At 63.2% G+C, this 26711-nt stretch overlaps 2 protein-coding genes across 6 annotated transcripts in view; both read right to left on the bottom strand.

Annotated features, from left to right (window-relative positions):
• Positions 1 to 1319: 1319 nt before the first annotated feature.
• On the bottom strand, positions 1320 to 10535 carry GRK2 (G protein-coupled receptor kinase 2). 2 transcript variants are annotated; one of them, XM_055813881.1, is made up of 21 exons: positions 10304 to 10535; positions 8740 to 8816; positions 7953 to 8026; positions 7509 to 7610; positions 7144 to 7218; positions 6592 to 6653; positions 6232 to 6283; positions 5818 to 5909; positions 5283 to 5382; positions 5071 to 5149; positions 4790 to 4920; positions 4282 to 4376; positions 4095 to 4202; positions 3950 to 4016; positions 3211 to 3311; positions 2997 to 3063; positions 2819 to 2914; positions 2575 to 2737; positions 2336 to 2472; positions 1991 to 2104; positions 1320 to 1535 (listed from the first exon to the last, which is right to left on the bottom strand). In XM_055813881.1, the coding sequence occupies exons 1-21, from the start codon at positions 10414 to 10416 to the stop codon at positions 1374 to 1376; spliced, it is 2067 nt and encodes a 688-aa protein (XP_055669856.1). In that variant the 5' UTR covers positions 10417 to 10535; the 3' UTR covers positions 1320 to 1373. The 2 variants fall into 2 exon arrangements, with proteins under 2 accessions (XP_055669856.1, XP_055669857.1); XM_055813882.1 differs by having other exon boundaries at positions 1991 to 2101.
• A 3331-nt stretch (positions 10536 to 13866) lies between these two features.
• KDM2A (lysine demethylase 2A) overlaps positions 13867 to 26711 on the bottom strand; it is a 50523-nt gene continuing 37678 nt past the window's right edge. For 2 of the 4 annotated variants that reach the window (XM_055813878.1, XM_027795345.2), the window contains 9 exons: positions 21542 to 21625; positions 19646 to 19912; positions 19296 to 19427; positions 19127 to 19216; positions 17528 to 18240; positions 16200 to 16363; positions 15707 to 15865; positions 15299 to 15514; positions 13867 to 15132 (listed from right to left, as the gene is read on the bottom strand). In XM_055813878.1, coding sequence (XP_055669853.1) covers positions 14951 to 15132; positions 15299 to 15514; positions 15707 to 15865; positions 16200 to 16363; positions 17528 to 18240; positions 19127 to 19216; positions 19296 to 19427; positions 19646 to 19912; positions 21542 to 21625 — 2007 coding nt within the window. In that variant the 3' untranslated portion in view covers positions 13867 to 14950. Of the gene's footprint in view, positions 15133 to 15298; positions 15515 to 15706; positions 15866 to 16199; positions 16364 to 17527; positions 18241 to 19126; positions 19217 to 19295; positions 19428 to 19645; positions 19913 to 21541; positions 21626 to 23030; positions 23582 to 26711 lie in introns of those variants that run through there. The other 2 variants (XM_055813880.1, XM_055813879.1) reach the window with 2 other exon arrangements.

The following is a 26711-nucleotide window of genomic DNA, read 5'->3' as shown; positions in this document are numbered from 1 at the left end:
GGGACCCCCCTCCCCCCAGCCCCGCGGTGAGTACCCACCGCCCGGCCCCCTCCCCCGCCCCCCCCCCCCCCCCCCCCAACCCCGTTCTCCGGCCCCAGCCCCGCGCAGCACCGGCACTCCCGGGCTGGGGCGGCTGCCGCGCTCCGTCCCACGGCAGCGGCACGAACGGAGACCCCCGGGCGCTGCGGACGGGGGGTGCTGCCTGCACAGGCCCACGACACGGGCATGGCCAAGGTCACTCACGAGGATCCGACCCCCAGCGCTGCCCCTGCCCCCCCCCCCCTCCCCGCAGGGCACAAGGGCAGCCCCCCGGGGGTGACAGGGCATGGGGCAGGGTGCCCCTAAGCGGGTGCGGAGACACCTCTGCCACCCCCGAAATGAGGTGGAGTTGGATCTTGGGGTTTTTTTTCCCAGATTTTTATTATAAAAACTTTTTTTTTTTTCCTCTTTTTCTCGCATTCTCACGTCTCTTCTCAATAAAATCTCATTCATCAGCGCCCCCGGCCCTACCTGGTGCCACCCCCTGCCCGCCCCAGCCCCTGGAGCGGATTGACCAGAGAGCAATATTTACAGATGCTGCCAGGGGGTGGGGGCCCTGGGGGACACTGTCCCCATGTCCCCCAGCCGAGGATGGGCCCAGTGCCCCAGGAGGCTGATCTGGGGGGGGGGGGGGGGGCCTCTCACCTGCTCCCTCCTCTTCAGCCAGCCCATGCCCCCCCAACCACGCACTGCCACCCCACAGCTTGGGGGCTGGCAGGGGGCTGGGGGGGGGTGTCACCCCACTTGCCCAGGGGGGATGGCAAGAGGGGCAGCAGCATGGCCAGGGGGCACAGGGGACCCACAGCACAATATTTACAGGGGCGCACTCACACACACACACCCACACACACCCCCCCTCAGGACTTGGCACCCACACGACAGGCACGGCCGAGCCGGGGCACACCAGCTGGCAGGGAGGTGGGCAAAGGCTACGGGTGAGGTGAGCTGGCCGGTTCCCTGCCCGGCCGGAGCGGGGCACCCACCTGCCCCATTTGGCACACACACCCATGGCGAAGCAGGCGGGCATGGAGAGGGGGCGCAGGGGCTGCCTTCATCTTAGCCGGAGAGTTGGTGGAGGATTGGGGGGATGCCAAGGAGAGGTGCTGAGCCACGCCATGCACCCAGCGCCAGCTCCGCGCCAGAGGCTGGGCTGGGACCACGCCAGCACAGCCGTGCCCCCTCCACGCCTCGCAGGCGAGATCAGCAACCGGGTGTCCTCCAACGCCCGGCCTGGGGACAACGAAAAGGAGCGGGGGCACGCGGGAACCCAACCCAATAAATTAGAGGCGGGGTGGGAAGGGGGGAGGAGGGCGCGCGGGCGTGTTGGCACGGGGTCAGAGCCCGTTGGCAGAGCGCTGGATGAACGGCACTTTGCTGAGCTCCACCACGGGCGAGCGGGGCTTGTTCTGCATGCGCGGCACCCGCTGCAGCAGCTGCTGGGCCTGGCGCTGGGCGTCCCGCAGCTCCTTCCGCCACTGCACCAGCTCGGGGTCACTCTGTGCAGGGCAGGGCACGTGTCAGGCTGGGGCTCCCCGGGGGGCCGGGGCAGGGTACAGGGTGGTCGGGGGCTCCCTGGGGTGCCAGCACTCTGGGGTTGCCCCAAGCTTTCAGTATTTGTGTTCCGCAATGGCTCGGAGGGCTAAACACACAGGGCTAGTGGCCAGCAAGAGGTGGCCAGCAACTGGCAGGAGGAGGTGGTTAGCGCTCAGCAGAGGGGATGACTAGCAACTAGCAGGAGATGGCTAGCACTCAGCAGAGGGGATGACTAGCAACTAGCAGGAGATGGCTAGCACCTAGCAGGGTTTGGTTAGTGCCCAGTGGGAGCAACTGGCACCCAGGGAAGGCGGCCGGTGACGGGCTAGTGCCTGGCAAGGGTGGCTGCTGACCCCAGGGGGTGGCTAGCTCCCAGCCAGGGTGGCCAGCCCCAGCAGGTGACCCAGGGCACACTCACATCACACTGCAGCACGAACTGCTTGCCACCGCGGATGCGGAGCAGGATGCACTTGCGCTCCTTCACCTGCGTCTCCTCCACTGAGTCGATCTCCTCCATGGTGAGCAGGGACTGCTGGGGGGACAGGCTCAGCCCAGCCCCTGCCCCCAGTGCCTCACCGCGGTCCCCCCAAGACCCCCACCCCCCTCGCAGTGCCATGCCTGCTTGTGCACATCCCTCACCCCCTGTGCCCTGCACACCCTGATGTCCACCAGTGCCAAGGTGTGCCCGTGGAGTAACCCCCGTGCCCCCAACTTGCCCCACGCTGCCTTGTGCCCCTGCCGACTTGCCCCGTGCCCGCCTTACCGGTGACTCGCCCTCCCCGCGCCACTCCAGGCGGTTGGGGAAGAGGTAGAAGTAGCGGCGCTGCCACTGTGTCAGGAAGGGGTTGCCCAGCTTGGCCATGTACCCGTGCATGATGCAGTCCTTGCCCATGGCGTACTCTGTGCCCGCCGCGCCGAGGAAAGTCAGGGTCAGCCCGTGGCACAGTTGGGGGGGGCTGTCAGGGGGGAGGGCAGGACCTGGGGGGCATCAAGCCCACTCACCCTCCTCATGGCCCAGCTGCTTGTTCTTGGCCTTCTTGCGAGCTTCCAGCTTGTCGGTGTCAGCGTTGACGGCTTCGAAGACAGTCTCCGTCACCTCCTGCTGCCACCGCTCCGAGATGGTGAGTGGGAAGTTGCGGTACAGCTCCTGGTCGCTCTCCAGCAGCTGGCGGGCAGGGAGGCATCGCTGGGTCAGGGGGCACCTGCCACCGCAGCCCCCCCACGCTCAGCCCCTCTGCCCTGGTACCTTGATGCCCTTCGTGTCCTCCTCATCAAAGGAGCCGATGTCAAAGGCGTCAGCCGCATTCACCTCACCGCGGGGTGGGATCAGGGGCGGTGGGTACTGCAGGCAGGAAAGGGGTTTCAGAGGGGTGGCTGCCCGTGCCCCCATACGCCTTCCTGCACCCAGGCGTGGTGCCCCTCACCTTCTGCAGGAAAACCATCTGCCAGTCCAGACCCTTGAAGAAGGGCTCCTCCTTCACCTCCTGAGCCCTGGGGAGTGCGAGGGGGTGAGCACTGCTGGCTCCCGGCTGCAGCCCTGGGGCCAGGGTGCTGTGCCAGCACACCCTCTGTCCTTGCCTGCCTTCTGCCTAAGCCCTGGCCACCGCTCCGGTGCCCACTGTGCCCGCTGGGACTCACCCGTGCCCCATGCAGCCCAGCCGCCGGTTAACGTCTCGCTGCAGCAGCCCCTCGAGGAGGGAGCGCAACTCGGGGGAGAAGGAGTCTGGCAGCTCGATGGCCTGCAAGAGAGGGCAGGGTCGCTCACACCGTAAGCACACGTGTGCAAGGGGACAGGTGTGCACAGATACGCAGAGGTGTGCACACACAGAGCCCTGCACGTGCACAGGATACACACTGACACACACCGGGTGACGCGCACACACTTACACGTGCCTGTGCACCAGAGCGTACACAGCAACGCACACATACACGTGTGCATGTGCATATCCAGCCCCGTGCAAGCACATACAGGTGGATGTGCGAGTGCACACACCAGGCACACGAGTGCACAGCGGCTCACACATGTGAACAGCACACAGGCGTCTGCACGGACTGCAGACACTGCACACACCGCTGGGCACAACCCACCCGTGAGTGTGTGTGGACACAAACATGCCCATGTGCAGACATCCACTTGCACATGCCATTCTGCACACACATGTGCATACACATGTAGAGATGGTCACGAACACATACTCCGGGCACTGCTCCCCTTCAGGGACGATGTACCCCTGCCCCCAAACACCCTCCATGTGCCCCCCAGGCCTCTGCCAGCACACGGTGGGGGGCACAGCAGCACAGGGGTGCTCGCGCCCAATCCACACCTGCCTCAGCCCTCCCTGGCACACAGGGCAAAGCCCAGGGTATCCCAGCTCACCATGGTGAGGGTCATACGGTCGATCTCATGCTTGTCCTTCGTCTTGTGCTGCCGAAAGGGGCTGTGCCTGCAGCCACGAGGGGAGAGGGAAAGTCAGCAGTGCCCACCCATGCCCACCTGTGCCCACCCGTGCCCACACACTCACCCCCGGAGCAGCTTGAACAGCATGCAGCCCAGTGAGAACCAGTCAGCGCTGCTGTCGTACGCCACTCCTTTCTGCAGCACCTCTGGAGCCATGTACCCATGGGTGCCCCTGCGGGGGCAGAGAGCAGGGTCAGGGGCTGTGCCGGGCAGGCGGGCAGGGCAGGCAGGGGGGCAGGGGGCACACTCACACACTGGCATGGGGCTTCTTCTTGGAGAAGTCACAGGCCAGGCCCAGGTCTGAGATGCGGACGTGCCCAAACTCATCCAGGAGGATGTTTGCCGGCTGCCAAGACACCGTGCCACTCCTGAGCCCAAGCGCTGCCCACAGGCATGGCAGAGGCGGGGGGGGGGGGGGGGGCAGCGAGGTTGGGGTGCCCACATGGGTCTGGGATTTGGGGGTGTCCACAGGACTGAGGTGCCTGATGCACCAGGAAGCACCAGTGGAGTCTGCAAGCGCCCTGCAAGGCCTCAGGATGCCCGCAGCACCCCAAGAGTGCCCATGGAGTCGGGGGGGTGTCCTGCAGGATTGGGGTTCGGGGAGTGCCCATGGGGTCTGAGGGCTCCTGAAGGGTCTGTGTATGCCCAGAGTCCAGGAGACACAGTTCTAGAGGGCCCAGGGATGCCAACAGGGCCTCTAGACGCCTGCAGGGTCTGAGGGTGCCCGCAGTGTTTGTGGGGTGCCATGGGGTCAGTCACCTTGAGGTCACGGTACACCACAAAGCGGCTGTGCATGTGCTCCAGGCCCAGGATGATCTCAGCCGCGTAGAACCTCATCTCTGCCTCCGAGAAGACACCATGCTGGGACAGGTGATAATGCAGGTCTCCCCCTGTGATGGCAGGGACCAGCTGTCACCCTGGCACTGCCCTCTGTGCCCCAGACTGTGTGGGCAGGGGTCTCCGAGCCTGTGACTCAGGCCAGCTGCAGCCCTGGTGCTGAGGGCCGGCTGCGGGGGTCCCTCAGGACTGGGGCCTCTCACCGTTCATGAGGTCGAGGATGAAGCTGAGCTTGTCGGGCGTGTGGAAGGCGTAGGACATGCACACGATGAATGGGCAGTCCTGGCAGGAGAGATGGGGTCATGCGGTGCCGGTGGTGCCCCGGGGGCACTCTCCCTCACCATCCCTCTGCCCTCGCTTGTGCCACAGCCTGTAACCAGGGTGCCAGCCCTGCCCAGTGCCCGCGTGCCCTCACCCCAGTGCTGACGAGGGACAGCATGATGCGCTCGTTGAGGGCCAGGGTCTCACCCTGCTTCATCTTGATGCGTTTCTTGTCCAAACACTTCATGGCATACCTGGGGGCAAAGAGTTCCTGCAAGGTCCTGCTGCTGCCTGCGGCTTCGGTGCCACAGCCAGCATATGCCCACGGCCACGGTGCCATGACCCTCCTGGGCCACTACCATCTCACCACAGCCCTGCCACCCGCAGCCCCGCCACTGCGTCCCTCCAGCACCAGCACCCACGGCCACATCACCGCATCCAGCTTCCAGCTACCACCCACGGCCATGACGTCCCTGTATCCCCCCCCTTCCCAAAACCCGTAGCCATGGCAATACTTCCACAACCCCCTAACATCTGTTGTTATGGCAACACCACTGCAGATGCCCTCGGGACCACCACCACAGCCCCAACGTGTGTGTCTCTCTCCCTGTGTGTGTGACTCTCCCTCTGTGTGTGTGTCCCCGCAGGCAGATCCCTCTGGACCCCCACAACGGGGCTTCCCCCATTACATTTTGCCCGTATCTGCTTTCCGGCAGCCGTAGACCTCCCCAAAACCACCACGGCCGATGATTCGGTGAACACTGAAGTCGTTCATGGTGAGCTGGAGGGGGCGAGAAGGAGGCGGGGGTGAGCCTGGACACCTGGGTCTTGCAGCACCTGCCCTGCACCAAGAGCAGCAGGGTCCCACACCCTGCCTCAGTTTCCCCGGGTGAGGAACATGGAGGCTGCTCCACATGTCCCCACAAGTGTGGGCAGGTGTGGGAGAGCCACCTGTGAGTGAGTGAAAGCCTGGGAGGGGTGTGAGGACACCCAAACCAGCCCTAGTGAACCCCAGGACAGCAGCCTTGTCACTGTGCCCACATCTGTCCCCCCATCCCCGGACGTGCCCAGAGGTGCCCCGAGGCGCAGGGGTCCCTGCTCACATGGATGTTCAGCTCCACGTTCTTCCACTGGCAGAACCGTGTGAACTTGTCACTGTAATGAAGCACAGAGAGGGCAAGAGTGGAGCCCCTGGAGGAACACCCCTCCAAGACCCATCTTGGGGCAGAAGGACCCCTTGGACTTGTCTGGAGACAGGCAGCACCCCCTGGGACCCCTGTCTGGGAACAGAGACCCCGGGCCAGACCTGGGAATGAGAAGAGTCCCCTGAGTCCCTGGTCTGGGGACAGGCACCCCTGGAGCTCCTATCTAAGAAGGGACTCCTGGCCCCTCTCTGCACCAGGAGACCTTGGTCCCCAGTGGGATGAGACACCCCAATCTGCACGGGATTTCCCCCATCTCACCTTTCGATGAATTTCTGGAAGATACCCCCACGCAGGTTCTGGCAGATCTCCTCAATGTAGGGCTGTGAAGGACACAGGGCTCAGCGCTGGGTCCCCAGTGCCATCCAGGTCACCCGTACCCCTCAGGTCCCGTCATTATGTGAGGTCTCCACCCCTGGGATGCTGTTGCCACCCTGCCACTGCCAGGCCTGGGGGATGGTTCTGCCACCCAGGGTCACCCGAGTCTCTGGAGACCACAATGTCACCACTGCTGGGGACCCTGCTGTCACCCTGTGTCACCTCTACATCCAAGGTTCCAATTACCACCCTCTGAGGAGCCCCTCTGTTACCTCCAGCCCCCAGACTCCTGACTACCACCCCACGGGGACCACCAGCAATCCCACTCACTCCCAACCTGCCAGGGATCCCCTCACCGTCCCTTGGGGTGCCCATACCTTCGGGGACCCTCCACTATCTCTAGAGGCCCCTGTCACCACCAGCGCCCTGTAAGGATTAACCCTCCGAGCACCAGAGGTGGCAGGGAGCCCCCTCTCTGTCCCGGGTGATGCCCACCTGGAAGAGGTCTGGGGGCACCTGCTTCTTGCTCAGGCGGCTTTGGACATGCTCCGTGGCACTCTTGGAGAAGGGCTGTGAGGACAGACAGGACAAGGTCACCCTGGGCAGAAGGGGCAGGGGCACAGGGGCAAGGCAGGGCTGCTGCACAAGTGGGGGAACTCATGGAGGAACCCCCATCCACAGGGCTGGGTCTGTGGCTCCCCGAGCAGAGTCAATGATGGTTTTGGAGGTCCCTCTGAAGACACTGGGTACCAGGCCCGCTGGGCACACTGGGTACATCCCTCCTGCCTGCTCTGGGGACCCCACCCGGTACCTCACCCCACTGTAGCGCTGGCTCAGCACCTGCACAGCACAGCACTCACGTGGGAGCAGGCCAGCAGCTCCTTCATGATGTAATGGTCAAAGATATGGCGGCTCCGGACAGTTCGCTCCTCCTCCGAGTCCAGCTTCTCATACTTCTTGATCTGGCAAACGCAGAGCTCCCATGGCACAGGGCACACCGCCCCCAGGCCTGTGCCACCATGGGGCACAGCCTTCACCCCACACAGGGTGGGCACAGCCCCTGGGACCTGGTACACTGGGAACCACTGCCCCAGCCCCTCTGGGTACCACGTCCCACGGGCACCCCATGTTTATCACGTCCCCTGGGTAACCAGGGCATCACCTCCTGGCCTCCTGGGCACCATCTCCCTTGGGTACTCTGCATGCTCTTGGTACCACGTCTGTGGGCCCTGTAGGTACCAAATCCCACCCTCACCTCTCCTCATGAACACGGGGTTGCATCCAGATGGGTCTCCCTGTCTCACCTCCTCATAAAACTCCATCAGGGGTTTGGCCTCCTCTGCCTGGTTAAAGGCGAAGTCACGGAACAGCAGGTACCCTGGTAGGGACAGAACCAGAGCATGAGAGATGCCTGCCCTGGAGTGGCTGCACGAGCCCCATAGCCCAGGCCAACGGGGTACAGGGGTGTCCCCCGGGCCTGCCTGTCCCCACAGCCACTCCCATGCAGGCCCGTGGAAGGGGAAGTGCCAAGCAGGGGACTGGGCAGGGTTTGGCAGGGTGACGCAGTGAGGCACGGCCACTGGCTGACACAGGGAGCAGCAAGTGCAGTGCTACAGGGCACTGCGGGGCAGGGGTACGGTGGGGTGGCGAGGAGGTTGATGCAGTGGGGGAGCAATGGGGCGGGGGCACAGGCGGGCACCACAGAGCAGGCTGCTGTGGGGCGGACGTGCCTGGAAACCGCCAGAGCCGGTGGGAGGAAGTGAGAGGCGCTTCCTGCCCCGGACGGTTAGTGCTGGTGCTGGGGGAAGTGACGGGGCAGGGGACGTGGGGTGGGGAGCGTGGCGCAGGGGGTTGTGTCACGCAGCCCCCAGGTGCCTCTGCCCAGCCGGGCCCCGCAGCCCCCTTGCTTCCCTCAGGCCATGCCAGGGGCAGAGGGGAACGGCCACGGCCACTACCTCTGTCACGGCTGCCACCAACCCAGCTCACCGCCACTTGCCCAGGCGCACAGCCAGCCACGTTTGTGGGTGCTCATCCATGTGCCCTCCCCTGCGCCCCACCCTGTCCCCTGCAGCCCCTGTGCCTCCAGCTCACCGATCTTCTGCGTGAAGATCTTGTCGAACGTCACCTCTCCCCGGTCCTCCAGGTATTTCTGCATGACGCTGCGGATGCTGGGGAGACACCGGAGGGGCTCAGCGCCCTGCCTGTCCTGTGCCCCCACAGCAAACCTCTGCTCCCGACAATCCCACAGCCCCCCGTGCCTACCCTGTACCCGCACACACCTCCTGTGTCCCCAGGCCACCCCAAGCCCTGTTGGCAGGCTCCCTCCCCTCTTATGTGTGTGTGTCCCCAAAGTGTGACACGTTGCTGGGCCCCAGTAAGGGTCAGGCACAGGGTGCCCCACACGCTGGGGTCCAAGAGAGGCTGGGGAGGAGGGTACCCCAAAAAAGTCTCCCTGGTGCCTGACAGCAAAGGCGCAGGAGGACAGTGGGAGCGGGGCTGCATGCCAGGGTCCCCTCCTGCTCCCCAGGGAGGAGCGGGGCAGCGTGTGCCGAGAGCGTGGGGGGCAGGCACGGGCCAGGCTGTGCTGCGGGTGTTGTGTCAGGCTGCGGCACAGGGTGCTGGGTGCTGTGCCATCTGCCACTGCACCCTGCGCATGGCATGCCGTGCTGCTGCATGGCGTGTTGTGCCGCGCTCGCTGTGCCGCTGTGTGGGGCCAGCTGTGTGTATGTGTGTGTGCGCGCAGGCCTGCGCAGGCTGGGTGTGCAAAGGGAAGTTGTGAAGCGGGTTGCGTGGGCAGCAGGGGGTGCGCACATGAAGGTGACACAAGTGCAGGGGTGGCGTGTGCAGCGGGGAGCACCACAGCTCTGCGTGTGTGTGTGCGTGCACAGGGAGGGGTAAGGTCCTGCGCATGCTAGCTGAGCCCCTGCGTGTGTGTGTTGCTACACACCGCCTGTGCATGTGCAAGCACACAGGTGTGTGCACGCAGCCCCCTCAGCGCTCTGCACGTGTGTATACGTTTGTGTGTACACACACACGGCTGCAGGAGGGCACAGGCGCAGATGCAGGCGTGCCTGGCAAGGGAGGTGTGTGCTGCTGGGAGGGTGTGTGGGTGTGCACAGTGGGCATGCACAGCTGGGTGTGAGCGTGTGTCTGTGTGTCTGCGTGCATAGATGTGCCGGGCAGGGTGTGTGTGTCCATGTGCATGCATGTGCCAGGTTGGGGGTATGTGCGTGTGTGTGTCTGCGTGCATGTGCCGGGCAGGGTGTATGTCCATGCGTCTGTGTGTGTGCATGTGCCAGGCAGAGTGTGTGTGTGTGTATGCATCAACGTGTGTGCATGCATTTGCCAAGCAGGATGCATGTGCATGTGTCCATGCGTGTGCATGTGCCAGGCAGGGTGTGTGTGCATGCATGTGCCAGGCAGGATGCATGTGCCCATACGCGTGCCGGGCAGGGTGTCTGTGCATATATGTACATATGTGTGCACGCGTGTGCCGGGCAGGGTGTGTCCGTGCGTGTGCCGGGCAGGTGTGTGCGGGCGGGGGGCCGGTGCACGCCCTATGTGCACATGTGTGCGGGGTGCGGGGCCAGGCCGGGGGACCGGGGGCCGGGGGCGCCGGGGGCAGGGCAGGGCCCGGCCGGCCGCGGGGCCTCACCTGGGCTCGGGCAGGAGGATCCTCTTGCTGGCACGGGCGGCGGGAGCGGCGCGGCTCTTCTCCATGGCCATCAGGTAGCTCACGTCCGCCAGCACCGCCTCCAGGTCCGCCATCTTGCACCGCGCCGCCGGCCCCGCCGGCCCCACCGCCGCCGGCCCGGACCCGGACGGACCCGGAACCGGAACCGGGAGGCGGAACCGGAACCGGGGGCGGCCGCTCCCCCACCACCCCCACCACCCCCCGCCCCGGAATGGCCCCGGGACGGCCCCGGCCCGGCGCGGGGAGGACGTAGGCGGCGGGGCGGCCTCAGCGGCCGGGGGCCATGGCGGGCGGGGCGGCCGGGGCAGCGCGTGCCCCTGCGCGTGCCCGAGCGTGACGGGCGGCGCTGCCGGCCCGGGGCTGGGCGGGGCCGTCCTTCGCTCCGCCCACGGGGCGGGGCCGTGCCAGCTTCGGCGAGCGGGCGCGTGTGGTGTGTGACCCTGTGTGGCTGTGACACCGTGTGCGTGTGACAGCGAGTGCGTGACACTGTGCGTGTGCATGTCACTGTGTGTGCGCGTGCCAGCGTGTGTGTCTGTGACACTGTGTGTGGGACTCGGTGGCCGTGACAGTGTGTGGCACCACGCATGTGTGATACTCTGCGTGTCTGGCACCATGTGTGTATGACACCGCGTGTTTGTGGCTCCATGGGTGTGTGCCACTAGATGTGCCACCGTGTGTGTGACCCGGCAGGTGTGCCCGCACACGTGACAGCGCTCCCCATGTCACACCATGCGTGTCAGCCACCAGCTGCAATGGTGCATGACAGCACGTGTGGCACTGCACCCGAGTGCACCCGCGTGTGACAGCGGGTGTGATGCCGTGTGACCCCAGAGGTGTGTCACCCCACACACCCTGTGCCAGGATCCCCCACCTCGGGCTGCGGCACAGGGAGAGGGGCCAGGTCCCTCCGTGGGATGTCACCAGGGGGGACCCCTGCAGCGGGGTGTCCCCATGTCCCCTGGCCAGGGCAGGGAGCAGCGGCATGGTGGCTGGGCCCCCTCGCTCTGGAGGGATGAGGCTGCTATAAATGGAGCCTGAAACCACTGGGTGATGGTGGCGGCCACCCCGCTCCAGGGGGCTGCCTGTCCCTGGGGGCAGGGGACAGGTGGCATATGGGGGTGATGACCCTGACTCTGTGCCTGGTGCCTCCGTGCGTGGCGCGTTGTGGTGGTGGCTGTGGCTTCAGCCACCCGTGGAGGAGATTGTTCAACGGCCCGCGGGGGGCTGGTTCTGCTGCTCTTCTACAGCCCCAACTGCCACGGGGACCCCCGGCCCTGCCATCCCTGTGGAGGTGACAGCAAACGGCACCTCGGTGGCCCTGTGGGCCCAGAGCCAGCCCTGGGCCAGCGCAGCGGGTCTGCCCTGGCGGCCTCCCAGCCCTTAAACCCAGCCTGGGAGAGGGATAAATCCCTGTGGAAAGGTCCTTGGTGCGTCCCTGTGGGTTTGACCCCAGCCATGGCACAGCTGGGGAGACCAAGCTTGTCCCAAGGGGCATGGGGGGGGCTGGCCCTGGCTGCGGGGGAAGATGCCTGCACCCCCTGCCTGCGCACCCTGCCTGCTCTGGTCAGGCAGGTTGCAGATGGGACACAGCTGGGGAGTGGGAGACTAAGACAGGGTGCGGGCAGGGGCAGCCCAGCAATCCGCTGGGAAAGACCAGTTTTCCCCAAGGGAGACAGAGGATGGGCAGCAGCCTCAGGTTGCCCCAGGGGACCGGTGGCCCCCACTTACCTGTGGGGCAGGTGACGAGACAGGGGGGTGGCTGCCACTTCCAGCCCCCTAGAGATGATGGGGACACAGGGACAGCTACCACCTCCAGCCCCCTAGAGACGTCTGGGACATGGGGACAGCTGCCACGGCCAGCCCCCTGAAGTCGCCGGGGACATGGGGACAGCTGCCACGGCCACCCCAGGCTCCTCTCCATCAGCGTGGGTGGCGGAAGAAGCCCCCAGTGCTGGGTAGCTGGGGGGCCAGGGCCTCCCAGCCTCGTCCCCTCCGCTTCCCTCGTGGACAAACAATGGGCAGAGCCGAGACGCAGGGTTTTGTTTTTTCTTTAAATTTTTTTATTCCAAAAATCCACCCCCAAGAAACAAAATATTTCCCTTCAGAGGCTGGTATCTTCCCTCCCCCCGCAACATCTCTCCCATCCCTGTGGTAATATGTTATGAGCAAAGATCCTCTCTAAAACCAGTATCGGAGAATGCTTAGAAAAAGGAAAAAACAAATCAAACCAAACAAAAAGAAAAAAAAACAAAACAAAAATAAACAAAAAACCAAACAAACCAAAACTGAAACAAAAAAAAAAATTGCCAGCTAGCTCCCCTCCCTCTGCCCCCAGCCAAGAGACCCCCAACCCAAACCATACCGACTGAGAGAGCGTAAGACTTGGTTTGCTTTTACCCTTAATGCTTACATTTAATTTTAAAGCACAAACATCAGAGATGGACTCTAAATCGCCAACAAAAAAATATATATTTACAATATTTCTCCGAGGGGGCGGGGGTAAGGGGGGGGGGGAGGTAAAGGGGGGGGGATTGAAACAAAACAAAAACACAACCAAACCCTTAAACAATAGTGACTTTTCTTGCAGGAGTTGTCTTTAGGGAGCAGTCTGGGTTGCTTTTAAATCACTAAGTGATTTTATATATAGAATTCTCCTTTTTTTCTTCCTTGTGGATTTTCACCCCCTGCCCGTGGATGGGGGCCGGGGTGGCCGGTGGTCACATGCCCGAGTCTCTGTGGCTGGGGGGGGGAGGGGGGGCACACATACCCTGGGGGGGGGGTCAGTGGCTCCCAGCTCAGCCGCCCCCCAACCCACCCCAAGGAAGGGTCGGCTGCTGCCCCTCGACACGGTGGTGGAGGGAGCCCCGCGCCCCCAGCCCTGTCCGAGCTCTACCCCAGCTTTCTTTCTTGTTGCAAAACTCAAAAATCAATCCAAAGGAAAAAGAAAAGCTTCGATTCTTCCGACGTCTGTCCTGGGAGCCACCGCCACGAGCGGCTAAGGCAGCAGGCCCCCAGCACCCAGCATGGCCGCTCGCCCAAGGTGTTTCTGCTCAAAGCCCTCCAGCCCCACCGCCACCACTGCCCCTGGCACTGTGCCATGTCCCCTCGCAGCCCCCTGCGGCAGCCAGCGAGCAGAGGACGTGCCCCCAGCCCCGCACAGAAGGCTGGGTGGCCGCCTCTCCTCCCTTATTGCTTCTGAAGCAGCGGGGTGGCACGGGAGCCCCCCTGCCCCTTGGCCGTCCTCTCCGGGGCTGGGGACCGGTGGCACGGGTGGGCCCGTTTGTGCTATCTGTAGGCGCTGCCGCGGGGAGAGCGGTGTCCTGACATTGGGGGGAAAGATGGGGAGCATCCAGTCACAGGCAGGACAGGGAGGGAAAATAAAATAGTGACCCAAAAGAAGATTCCAACCTTTTTTCCTTTTTTTTTGTTGTTGTTTTTTTGTTTGTTTGTTTGTTTTTTAAAGTGCAAAAAGCTCTCTGCTGCCCTAGAGAGAGGTTCTTTGGACCGACCATTCATTGCAAAGGAAAAACGGCAGCTAAAAGGGGGTGGGGGAAGGAGAGGACAATGCAGTGGGGCGTTCGTGCCAGTTCGGTCCCAGGCCACAGCACCCTGGGCAGACAGAGCAGCCTTCGCCCCTCCGGCCGCGGCGGCCCTAGAGTGCTTCGTGCTGCTGGGCCACGCGCAGGGAGCTGGGGAGGAAGAGGAGGCAGCTCCTGTCCCCCCACGTGCTCACTCACCCCTGGCTGATGCTTTCCGAGTCCTCCCTGAGCTCTGATGTACCTGCGGTTTCTCCCCTTGCTCCCAGCTGGCCCCAGCCGTCACCTCTGTGCAGGGCTGCATGGGGACAGACGGTGCTGCAGGAAGGCTGGCGCTGGCCCGCCGTGGAAGCGTGTCATCCCCCAGCCTCACCCCCCCGGGCAGGGGGACAGTGGGCTGCAAAGTGCCTGCTCCCAGCCAGCCTGTGTCAGCCCTGCGGCCGGAGACCCCGCCACAGCCTGCCTGCGGGGCTCCTGCCCTCGACACCCGAAGAGCCACCCGGCCGCGCGAGGGTGGTGGGAGGAGGGGGGGATTCCATCGCAGCCCCTGCAGCTGGGCGAGGGAAACTGTGAGGGGGCTGAGAGCGCAGGGCAAGCGACGAGCTGGTGGTGGCACGGAGGGGTATGTTTTGTTCCAGCTCTGCTCCCGCTTCCTTGGAGAGACCCTGCCCCTCAAGCTTTGTGCTAACAGGGAAGTGACAAGTGTTTCAAGGCAAGGAGATGATGGGGAGGAGGGGAAAAGCCGGGGGAAGAGGGTGCCCCATTTCTCTGCACAGAGATCTCTATTACAACCTCCGCCTTGGGAGCAGCCAGCCTTCGGGCTGAGGCTCCCTGCCATTTGCCCATTCCTCCTCTGGTACTGGCCAGCCTGGCGGGACGTCTTCATCAGCAGAAGTCCCGGGGGAGGAGGAGGAAGGACGGTGGAGCGAGGCCAGCAGCGGCCCTGCCTGCCGAGTCAGGTGGGAGGCAGTGGCAGGACATGGAGGGCAAGGTGGGGATGTGGAGGAGCGGCTCTCCGAGAGGGGTGGGATGGGCTCTTTTCCTTCTCCTCAGTCTGCCCCAGGGAGGGTCTCTAGCTGATTTTTTGGATCAGCTTCTCATCGGACAGGCAGTAGAGGCTGTTGATGGACAGGTCCGAGATGAAGTGCTCACAGGCTTTGCGGGTGATCTGTTTGCAACCTCGCAGGTCAATTAGAGTGACGTTGGAGATGCGGCGCAGGTACAGCAAGGCCTGGTCTGTCAGCTTATTGCAGCCTGCAGGGAGAAGAGAGGCAGAGTGAGCTGCAGCTCCTTTGCAAAGCCAGCACCGAGCTCCCGTGTCAGGCTGGGAGCAGGTAGCTGCTTTACGACAGCAAGTCCAGCCCGGCCCCCCCCTCCCTGGCCCAGGAGGGCCCTGGGTCACCCAGGGCAGCACACCCACCTGCCATGTTGAGCTCGGTGAGGGAGTTGCGTGTGGAAGAGCCCACGGCCGTGAGGAGGTTGGCCGACTGGTCCGTAAGGTGGTTGCAGTGGCTGAGGTCGAGGCGGGAGAGCAGGGGCATATGGCGGATGATCAGCCGCAGCGTGGCGTCGGTGATGTCCAGGCCAGCGAGCCGGAAATCAATCATGTTGCGGAGTTTGCTGCGATTGTCCTGACCTGCAAAAGGAAAAAGGAGAAGCTGAACATGGACTACCTGCCTTGCTGCACTGGGGCATTCCAGATGAAGCATCACCTCCCTGCTCTGTGCCCAGCCCGCCATCCTCCTCCAGCTTCCCACAACCCACGGGGACCCTTCTCAGTCACCAGTGCCCCCAGCCTTGTCCCACCACAGCCTGGGCAACAGCTTACTGGGTTTGTCTGTTGGAGGCGTGAGCAAGTCCCGGATCTGAGGGTCCTTGATTCCTACTGCCCACCGAAGATCGAGGGTCCTGAGAAGGGGGCAGCTGGAGGTACTGAGAGCACAGACCGCAGACCAGGAACAGCCCGCTAGGATGAGGTCTTTCAGGCCTGCCAGAAAGGGAAAGAGGCAACAGGTCAGACAGGCTGGGTCAGCTCCGAGGTGTCCCGGATCTCAATCCTCTTTCTCCAGGCAGGTAAGGAAGCAGCACCCCTCCCTGCCGGGGGTGGGATGGGGAGCGGGGCTCGCTGAAGGAGAGGTTGGAAACACAGCGGTAGGAAGCCACATCAGCTGCCTGCTGGGTGACGGGATCCAGGCACCCAGGAGCTTTCGAGCTGGTGGGTACCAGGATGCAGAGCCTGTCTCTCGCTGCACTCCAGCCACCAGGAAGCCTCAGGGACAGGCTGGTGGCAGAGGCATGGACCCCTCCCAGCCCACGCTCACCTGGCAGCCTGTTGACGAGCCACGTAAGCTGTTTTTTGGAGATATTGGTCCAGCTGAGGTCAAGGCTGACCGGCTGTCTTTTGATGATGCCGCTCAGCGCCTGGGGGGTGATGGACTTGCACCTGCTCAAATCTATCTTTGTCCACAATCTCTTGTCACAGCACCTGGGGACAAGGACAAAGCTGAAAGTCGGACCCCAAAAGCCCCGTGGAACAAGAGACAGCCAGCGGTTTGCCTGGTTTCGGGGGTGAGCCCAGCCCTGGCGTGGCCCCAGCTGCAGAACAAGGCTGCTCTGCCTGGTTTCTCTGGGTTTCCCTGAACACATTGCGAGGTTGCCGAAGGTATCTGGCCACCCAGGGATGCCCAGAGCAGCCCAGCAGGGTTTTGCTGCCAAGTAACAAGACTCCGAGTCACAGCTGCTGGCCTGCTTGTCCCCTCCCGCGTGCTCCTCCTGCCACAGCAAAGATCTTAAGCATCCTTGGTCCCAGCAGGCAGAACAGCCCGGTCCCACCCCACAGCCTCGGCAGCACTCGCTGCTTCGCCAGCAGCTGCAACAGAGCCCGGGGGTCGCACCGACTCCTCCTCCCCCAGGGGAGCCTGGGGAGACCCAGGACCCGATGGCAGCTCAGCTGTGCCCCGGAAGGTGCCACACCAGTGGCAGGCGAGGGGACGCTCTTCTCCAGCCACCACAACACACCACTCCCAGCGGCCGCTGATCAAAGCGGGCCGATCTTTTCCCATCGTGCCATTCCCGCTGCTTGGCGGTTAGAAACCTCCCAGTTTCCAGTCCCCGTCTGTTCCCAAGCCCTCCATCCACAGCTGTCCCGGTGCCAGCATTGTCTTCAGGCCTGCTGCCCCCCAAGGCGTTTCCAGCCAGCAAATCCATCCCCACCTCAGCCTGCCGGGAGCCACGGCAGGACAGGAGGCAGGGAAGGGCAAGGACCACGCAGGGCAGCACAAGGAAAGGGCATCAGCTCCTTGAAAGGACGTGGTGGGGGACACGGGTGCTCAGGTGACAGCAGAGTCTGCCACCACCTCCCAACAGAGGGGACAGGAGGAAGGCAGGAGGAGACAATTAAGAGCCACGCACGCACGGCAGAGGCAGCAGCCAGCAGGGCTGGCGACAGGGTGCGAGGGCAATGCTGCCTGGCAAGTGTCAGCTCTGGGGAGCGGGGGGAGGGAACCCAGGTGAGATCCCTTCCCCCCCTTTCCTCTGGCTGCCCATCGGGCACAAGGCTTGGCACAGCCGTGCTCCATCCAGCCGTCAGGATGTGGGCAGCCCTGGCTGTGCCCACCCCCCCCACCCTGCCCCACACCCCCACACTCACCACTTGTACCAGGTCTTGCACACCCGCATGCACTCGCAGAGCTCCCTGCGAGTGAGGTAGCGGAAGACGGACATCCACACCTCGCGCTGCATGCAGCTCTCCTCGCCCTCCTGCGCCCGGCTCCCTCGGCCGTTGAGCCGGGCCGCCCCCCCCTCCTCCGCGTTCTCGTCCTCCTCCTCCTCTTCCTCCTCCTCCTCCTCGGCGGCTGCCTCCTCCTCCCCCCCACCCCGCAGGGGCATCCTGGTGGGTGCGTGGCGCATGACCACGCGGGGCGAGTGCTGCAGGTTAGTGGAGGAGGCTGTGATGGCTTGCAGCTTGGGGACGATAGAAGTGCCATGGACGTCTTTGGTGGGGCGCTGGAGCGTCACAGTGAGGTAGGAGCCGTGCAGCTTGGCCTTCTCCACCTCCGACAGCTCCTTCTTGCCGCTGGGGTTGTTCTCCTTCTCCCGCACCATGGTTCGCTCGGTGGCTTGGAGCCGCAGCAGCTGCCGTCGCTTGAAGCGCTCGTCTCTGCTGGCGCTGTGGTGGTCGCTGGGGCCGGCTCCTGGGGACGAGCGCGTCACCACGCCTCGCGGCGACGCTGGGTCATGGATCAGCTGCAGCATGGGGGTGGGCGAGTTGGGGGGGGGGGTCAGGGGCTCCTCGCAACTCCGCAAGGGCCGCAGCACTTTAGCTTGCGCCGTGTCATCATCGCTCTCCTCCACCTTCCGCTTCTGCAGGGAAGCAGGGCAGAAGGTTAGCAGGGATACGAGTCACGGCGGGCCTAGGGAACGCATCCCCTCTCTCTCCTCTTCCTCACGGAAAGATCATAGTGCTGCCAGGGCCTGCACCAGCAGTGCCCAGAACCACCAGGAGCAGAATCCACCCACACCAGCAACCAATGTTTTCCTTCCTCCTTCACAGAAGGGGTGTCCTCTAACAGTCCTCTGCCTCTTGCGGTGGAAACCCTCAGGATCACAGCTCAGCACAAGACACCGTGGGGACAAGGGGTGCTCATCACATCCGCGTGAAGTGCTGGGAGACCCAGGAACCAGGCAGATGTGCACCCCAAGCATGCACATCCCCCAGGAGAAGGTGACGGTGCCCCAGGGTGGCTGCTCCCCACCTGGCTTGCCTTAGCTGCTGCACTTCCATCCACAGCACTGGGCACGGTTCTACAGGTGATGCAGCAGCCGTAGGCCGGTGTCCTGGGCAGCGCTGGCAGCTGCCAGCGGGCCAGCTGCCGCTGCATGCGGTCCGTTTGCTGGCTGGCAGAAGAACCTGGCCGCCCCTGCCGCTTCCGCAGGAGCCTGGCCACGGCCTGCTGATGGGCTCTCTGGGAGCCAGGGACAGAGAGCAGGCGACTGTCAGCTCACCCTGCTGCGGGATCCCGGGACCGGACTGCAGCAGGGTGTTGCCAGGCCCCCAAGCACTGCACCCCCAGCGATCCCCACTATCACTAGTCACTGCCCAACTGGTCCCCTGGCCTGCACTGGTGCCTGCCTGCCCTGCAGCCCACCCACGCAGCCCAGCCTGGTCCAACACTGCCTGATCCCTAGCAGGACAACATGGGATGTAAGACACGCATCCAGCACTGCCACAGTACAGTTTGGCTCCTACCTGGCCCTTCTCCGCGTCATCACCCTGGTAGCATTTGGGGCACTCCCAGCAGTTTGGGAGCTCATCGTTGAGCAGCCCTTCCCCATCCATCTGCAAAGAGAAGCGGGTGGTCAGCAGCAGTCCCTCCCCAAAGCCAAGCCCCCTCTGCCCTGGTGCCTGTGCTGCTCACCTGCAGGCAGCCCGGGTGAACAATCTCGTTGCAGATACAGCACTCCATGAGCTTCTTCTCAAAGTCCTGTGAGTCCTCGTTCTGATCCACCTCCCCACAAAGTGCACACGTGACCGAGTGAGGCAGCCTGGGCTACAAAGGAAAGCAGGGATGAAACCAGAGCAAGGTGGGACAGCCTTCCCCCTTTCCTCCTCCTCTCCCCCATGACCTGAATCATGGGGAAGGGACCGACTATCCCCCAGGAAGCAAACTTGGGTCATTGCTCTCCTCTGTCTGACCCCAATCAGCCACACAGAGCCGCTGCCAGGCTGCAGCGAATTTCTGAGAGAAGGATCAGGCTGGAGACTCACCGCTAAGCATTGCCGCAGGATGCAGGACTGCTTCATGCGGCCAGGCCCGCCAAACTTCTTCATGTCCCTGCAGTAGTGGCACATGCCACACTCGCCCTGCATGCAAGCCTTGCATTTTCGGCACCGCACCCGCCTCCGCCTGGCACCTGACACGATGGGAGAGACCGTAGGCCTGACGGGTGTTGGGCGGGGGGTTGGCTTCATGGTGTGTGGTTTGGTGATGGGGATGGTGGGCAGGCGCACCCTCAGCCGGGCCTGGAGCTTTAGCTGGCAACAAAAATAGAAAGGCAACTAGTGTGAGACGAGCCAACCACTGCATTCAGCTTGGATCAGAAAGCCTCTGATCCCCTTCTCCCTCGCTGCAGCCTCAGATAACATGCCCGAGAACAGCCCTGCTTCCTCAGCTCTCCGCAGATAAAGGAGCCTGTATCGGTGCTGCCCCAGGCAGCTCTCCTCCAGCACACTCGCTCAGCTTTCACCACCTCACGCCAAGAGCGCTCCTTCTTCCCACCCCCCATCAGGAGTCAGAAATGAGTCTGACAAGGGATGCCGAGTCCCAAAAACATTGCGGTGCTGCAGCAACAGCCACTCTTTCCTTCCGAGGCAAGGAGTAACAAAGTGCAGCCAGAAAAGCTGTCCCCTCTCTGTGCCGCTTGGGTCCCTCTGCCAGCTGTGCAAAGGGACAGGGCTCAGCTCTGACATGAGTGCTCTGGTCATCCTTTCCCACAAGCTGGAGGCGTGCTGGGAACATTCAAGCACCCCTGTTTACAGTGCAGGTGGGACAACACAGCTCTCCAGCAGAGACCTGCCACCATGCACCCCCCATCAGCAACCTTCTGGGATCGGCTGTGATCGCGTGTGCACCATAGCTGATGGGCTTGGGGAAAGGCAGGCACCCAAAAAACCCAGCACAAGGACAGGGCTGGGGATGTGCCAAGCATCTGAGCGCTGCATCCAAAGCATGCAGACATCTCCAGGTCTCTTCTCCCAGAAAAGCTGCCCGAGCTGCTTGTGCTGCCCCAGTAGCGGCAAATCTCACTGGATCCCCTTGGGCAGGGCAGGCAGGCAGAGACAGGCAACACCAAAGGGCAATCTGAGAGGCTTGTTTGTCTCCAGACGGGGTGTTACCCACCCTTCCCTGTGCAATGGGGTCCTGCTCTTCCCACATGCCTGCCCGTGAGCCCGTCTCCCGGAAGGAAGGAAGCAGTGACCTACAGAGGCCGTCCCTGCGGGCCATGGGAAGGCAGCCTGTGGAGGGGAAGTCCGGCCGGCCGGTGGCAGGCTGCTTCTTGCCTCCATCTGCCCTCTGAGCTGAGCCTGGGCTGTGGCCCGGCTTTGGGCCCCAGGGTTGCGAGCATGGCTGTAGAGGGAAGGGCAGGGGTATGCTAAAAGGTCCCTCTCCTGACAAGCTAGCTGCTACCAGAAGGCAGAGACCCCCAGGAGTGAGCTGCCTTCCTCAAGGTTGCAAGAGCCAATGCTACAGCACGGACAGCACGCTGGCAGGGACCCAAAGGGCACACTCACCTAGCAGCGAGGGGCTGGCCTGCCCACCAAACAGGCAGGGCTGATGCCAAGCATCAAACCCTACACCTCCTCCGAACATGACCGAGGGGCTGGAGAACATTGAGCAGCTGGAGAACATTGAGCAGCTGGGGCTGACCCAGTTACCGGTGGGAGACCTCCACCGCTGCCAGCAAACGCGTTTGCCCGCAGTGCTGCGGAGGCAGTGGCGCCCCACGGCCTGCCTCTGCGCCGCTCCCTTCCTGCCCACCACCTCAGGCTCCTGAGGCTGTTACGGAAGCAGTGCCACCACCACAGGCAGCGACTCAGCCAAGGACAGGCCATCAGCTCAGCCACACGTGATGCCCACCCAGCTCCCCTCCTCGCAGCTCCTACCTTATCCCTCTTGGGCCACTGGACGATGGGGATGCCTGTAAGTGCCAGTTTGGGGTCGCTGTTTGCGTATTCTTCTAGCAGCAGCTAATGAAGAGAGAAGGGGGGGGGGAAGCAGACAGACAAAAAGCACAGGTGTGAACAGAGTGAAACAAGGCTCCTGCCAGCGAGGCAGGCTCCGACCAGATGCCAAGGCCAGCATGCTTCAAACACGGCTGGGAAGGAGCCCTCCTCTACCCACACCCGTGAGCAATGATCCCTCCCCAAATTAGACAGACAAGCTCTGTCGAGTCCATCTGCACAAGCGCTTTCATCAGCTGCATCTCAGCCCCGAGGCCCCGCGCTGTGCAGCGGTAGGGGGAGAGTGCCAAGCTTTTGCAGTCCAGGGGGATTTATGGGCAAGGATGCAGGAGGGCTGCCCCTCTCTCTGCTCCCCAGGCACAGGGCAGCCAGAGGGCACGGCGGCAGGAGGACGTGATGCTCCAGCACCCCTTCCACAGCCTGGCACAAGCTGCTGGTAGCCAGGAGCTGCTCCCCCGCACCGCCTCGGGCTTCGGCTTTGACTTTGACATGAAAGATCCCACAGCACCGACTGGATGGGCATGCCGCCCTACGGCAAGACGGGCACCCGCGCTCCCGGTCGATAGGGGCTCCCTGCACTCACCCTACCCCCCCTCAGCCCCCCCCGCATCTCAGCCCTCTCCCCACAGCCGTTTCCCCACCGAATTGCAAAGGTGCTTTATTTACTTGGCGTTGCCATGGCTACGCCCGCAGGAGCCTCCTGCCGGCATCCCCACGCTCTCTCCCGGTGCTTCCCGCTGCCAGGCAGGGCCAGGGCAGCCGGCCGGTGCTCCCTGCGGCTCCCGCTCCCGGGGTGCCCGCTCCAGCCCCGCTCCCCGCCCCCCCCCCCTCCTGGGGCGGCTGTGGGAGGCAGGAAGCCGCGGCCGCCCCCCCCAGCTCAGCGTGCTGCCTACAGCCCTTCCGCCTCCCCGGCAGCCCTCCCATGAGCACAGGCCGAGAGGAAGGGTCAGGGGCTGGGGGCTCACAAACACGCAGATATAGCTATAGGTACATCTATCTATACGCCTGGGCAGACAACCGCAACCTCCCCCTGCCCGGCACACCGCGGGGGCTGACGGTGGCTCAGGCACGTTTCCATGCGGGGGCCCCCCAAGGGGCTGGTGAAAAAAGGGGGGGGACGGGACGGGGACCGGGTCCTGTGGCTGCATCTGGCTTGAAGCCGAGGTGGGCGCCAGCCCCCTCTCCCCCCCTGCCCCTCCCCGCCCCGGCTGCGGGGGCCGACACGCCGCACGCTTCCCGCGGCCAGCGGGACCCGGCACCGGCAGCGCGCCCCGAGGGCCGGCAGACCGAGCCCCAGCAGCGGCCAGGGTCCCCTCCAGGGAAGCGGGGTCCCCCCCGCGGACCCCCCCCACCCCGGCTGGGGCGGGAGCATCCCCGCGCGCCCTCCCCCGAGCACCGCCAGCTGCCTGACCTTGCGCCTCCAGAGCCGCCGCGACTCCGGGGTGAAGTTTGCCGAGCCCTCTTTGTTCCGGTGCCCGCACGGCGAGGGCTGGGGGCCCCCCCTCTCCTCGGAGCCCTCCAGGGGCTGGCTCAGTCCGAGCGGCCCCGAGACGGACCCCCGGTGTTGGGGGCCATGGCTGGGGGAGCAGCCGCGCTCCCCGCCCCGGGCACCCCCCGCTCCTCCCCGGCTCCAGCAGCCGCACTGGCAGCGGCGCGCTCCTGCCGAGCCCTTGGGCAGCAGCGGCAGCAGCTTCCTGAGCCTGAAACAATGCTGCTGCGTCACCCACATGCGGTTCCCAGCAATGCTTTGCAGCGGGAAGATGGCAGAAGAGAAAAAGCGAGCGAACGAGCAGAGGGCAGAGCCGTTCTGCTGCAGAGCCGGGAGGGGCCCGGGCGAGCGCCCGGCGCATTGGCGCAGGGGTCCGGGCGGCGCTGCCCACCGCCCCCCCGCCGCCGCCGCAACCGGAGCTGCCGGGGCCAGGCTCCCCGGGGGCCGGGGGGCGCAGGGGCGCCCCGCTCGCAGCCAGCCTCCCCGCCGCCTGGCTTTTGCCTGCTCCCAGGCGCTTGGGGGGTGTGTGGGGGGGGGGATTCCCGCTGGAAGCCGAACCCACCTGGATCTCGGAGCCGCCGCTGGTGCCACCGGGGAGGAAGGGCTTTTAAATGCAGGCAAGGGGAACGAGCCCCTCGGAAGGTGGGGGCGGCAGGGGCTGCACCAGCGTTTTCCCCCCCCTGGATGGACAAGCCTTCCCTGACAAACATCCTGCCAGCCAAGTTTGGGAGCAGCCAGAGTGCCAAAGCCACCGCTGACCTGACCACAAAAGGGGGACAAACCTATACCCATGGGCAAAGCAAGGTTCCTCCCAAGCAGCCCCAGATCCCCGAGACCCCCCTACCCCCAATGACAGACCACCGCAATTAAAATGGAGGAAACTCCTGAACTAACTCAAGCTCCCCAAAGTGGCACTGGATATCAGCGACTGCTTTCACTCCCCGTGCACCTAGCGCATCTACAGGCAGCCACCGCGTCTTTGCCACGCGCAGGATGCCAGTGGCACACTGACCACATGCCTGGGTCTAGACTGTCACCACCTGAGCCACGGGTGACACGCTCGGCACCCTTGGGCTCCCGGTGGATCTTGCTGGGGACACCCAGCCCTGCAGCTTGGTTTGGCCCAGCACAGAGGACGTGCAGAGCGGCTCCTGTCACATTGCCAAGGTCAAGCACATCAGATGGCACCCTGAGGTGACACCTGGTCAGGCAGGGTGGCAGAGGACCCTTTGGCCCTGCATGCTCCAGGCTGCAGTGTTCCCATTTGGACAGTGACCATGGCAGTGTCGGGCATCTCATCAGTGCTGCGCTGCTGGCGCAGGCACTGGGAGGGAGCCTGGCACTCAGCTCGGTGCTTCACGCTGCGGTTTAGTCTCATCCGACCCACAGGCAGGAGCGTGGCACCAGGGCTGTCATCCCACCAAAGGGGGACAGCTTCCTGGCATAGCTGACAGGCCACCCTGAACGTCCTCATCCATCCCTGGTGGAAGTAGCCTCCATTCCTCACCAAGTCCTCACTGCGTTCCACTGTCCTGCAGCAAATGGGGGACTGCGCACACTCAGGGAGCGCCCTGAGACCACTCGCTCCTCCCCGGGATGCTCATCAGTGCTTTTACCAAATCCCCTGGACTTCAGCAAGCTGTATGTTTGCTGCTTCTCAGATGCGAGCAGCTGGGGAAACAAACCACCTTGGGAAAGCAGATTCCAGATGGCACATTTACTGGGGCAGAGAAAGGCGAGCACGAGGCACAGGGAACATTTCAGGCAGATGTGACCCGCAGGAGGGGCAGATCAGGCAGACGAGGAGAATAACAGGCATTTGCAGAGGAGTGAGATGATGTCTCCAGGCCTGGGGAGAAGGCAGCGCAACAGAGCCAGGCACGTGGGCAATGCCAGATCAGAGGCTTTGAGATGAGGTCCTGGAGATGGGATCAGCACTTCTGGGAGAGGCTCTTCTTGTTTCTACAATGCTTGGTGCTCCAACACCTTCATGCAGAGCCCAAATAGAACCAGTTTGTGCCAGTTGCTGAGACCATAGGGCTTGGTGGCACTGCAGCAAGCAAATGGTTCTAATGTCAGCTGACTTGTGGGGAACTGAGCCCACAGCAGGTTCAACAGAGCCTCATGAGTCATCCTGCCCCTCTGAAGTCAAAATGCTGGAAGCCAGCACACCAAGAGGTGGGTCAGAAGTGATGGACAGAAACAGTCAGAAGAAAATGGCAGCTCTCAGAAGTTCCCTCTTTGCCAGTGACCTTTCCAATGACCCCAGTCCAGACCATGCAGAGGCATCCACCAAATTCATGGAGATATTTCGACAAGCCATCAGTGCCACAAGGCAACGTGTCACAACCTCATTTTGCTAAGGCAGATCTTCTCCTGAGGCAGTGCTAGAAGCCTTTCAGATTTCTGTGGGTCCTCCCATTTAAGCCACTGGAGAGCAGCTCTCAGTCACCGGTTCAGAAGGCAGCGATGTAGTGTCACCAGGAGCTTGCCAAGGGAGACAGGCAAAGCTAGAAAGGTTTAAGGAGAAGCGGAGGTGGCAACATGCTCTTTCTATTCCAAATTTCTGATGCAGCCTTATCTAGGACGTGTTTAGAAGCTCAGTGGACAGACAGTCCCTCCTGCCCTGCAGCTGGAAGCACACCTTTGTCACATCCAAAGTGTCCTGTCCCACCATAGGAGGGCTCCAGACCCAACTTGTGACAGGATATAGAAGCATATGTGACATGACCCAACATACAGGCACCCTGAAGTCACAATCACCAACAAGCAGCTGTGGGAAAAGGCAGCATTTTCCTGGCCTGTGCCTGCTCCCACATGCCTGGGGACACTGGTTAGCAGAGGGTGGCAGAAGGAGCAGTAGGTAGGACATTTGGTTTGACACAGATTGAGATGCCAGGTCACTACCTGCACGCCTGGGCTTTACGACGAGAAAATGCCATGTTCTGATCCCGGGTAGCAGGCAGACCAAATAAACATGCAACATGCAGGCCACCGCCACAACAGCCTTCTACGAAGACGCAGCGCCCGCCCAGCTGGGCACACTAGGTGTGGTGATGGCAGCAAAGGCGGTGAGTGCTGAACACACCTCGATTCTCTGTGCTTCCCTAGAGCGGGTCTTTCCCAACAGTCTGCTGCCCAGATTCCAGGTCCTTAATGACCTCACCTCAGGGTAGTACCTGCTGCAGGTCACTGCCCCAGAGTCAGGCTGTGGGATGCTGTGGAGGGCGTATGCTTTCCATTTAGCTTCAGCCACTGAAAATGGCTTAGGCTTTAGTACTCCACTAGCGCATAAAGAGAAATAGCAGATGAACAGAAGGGATCCAGTTTGGTGTGCAGCACAAGGGATCCCCCATGGATCACACCTCCCGAGAGCTCTGAGGGAAGGCATGAACACCAGAAGACGACCAGAAAAGGGAAGGGCTCCACTTACGCACAGCCCTGGTAGGACTGTCTTCTGGGAGACTCAGCTACAGTTGTGCAAGAACACAAAAGCTATTAGAGGAGGGAGTTACACCAAAGCTTACAAAGGAAACATGACTGAAACAGGATCTGTATCCCACATCATGAGTTACAGATGCATGGGTGGCCACTTCACGCCTT

Source organism: Falco peregrinus, chromosome 9 (assembly GCF_023634155.1).
Source record: "Falco peregrinus isolate bFalPer1 chromosome 9, bFalPer1.pri, whole genome shotgun sequence".
NCBI lineage: Eukaryota > Metazoa > Chordata > Aves > Falconiformes > Falconidae > Falco > Falco peregrinus.
Note: the sequence above shows the minus strand (reverse complement) of the source record. Positions and strands in the feature narration are given on the sequence as shown.

Bases quoted from the DNA above. Each gene is read 5' to 3' on its own strand.
- GRK2 (XM_055813881.1), bottom strand. From the start codon at position 10,416: ATGGCGGACCTGGAGGCGGTGCTGGCGGACGTGAGCTACCTGATGGCC. The intron at 8,027-8,739 runs GTGAGCTGGAGG...TGTCCCTACCAG, and splicing joins GATCTTCACGCAGAAGATCG to GGTACCTGCTGTTCCGTGAC. The intron at 7,219-7,508 runs GTGAGTGCTGTG...CTGTCCTCACAG, and splicing joins AGCTGCTGGCCTGCTCCCAC to CCCTTCTCCAAGAGTGCCAC.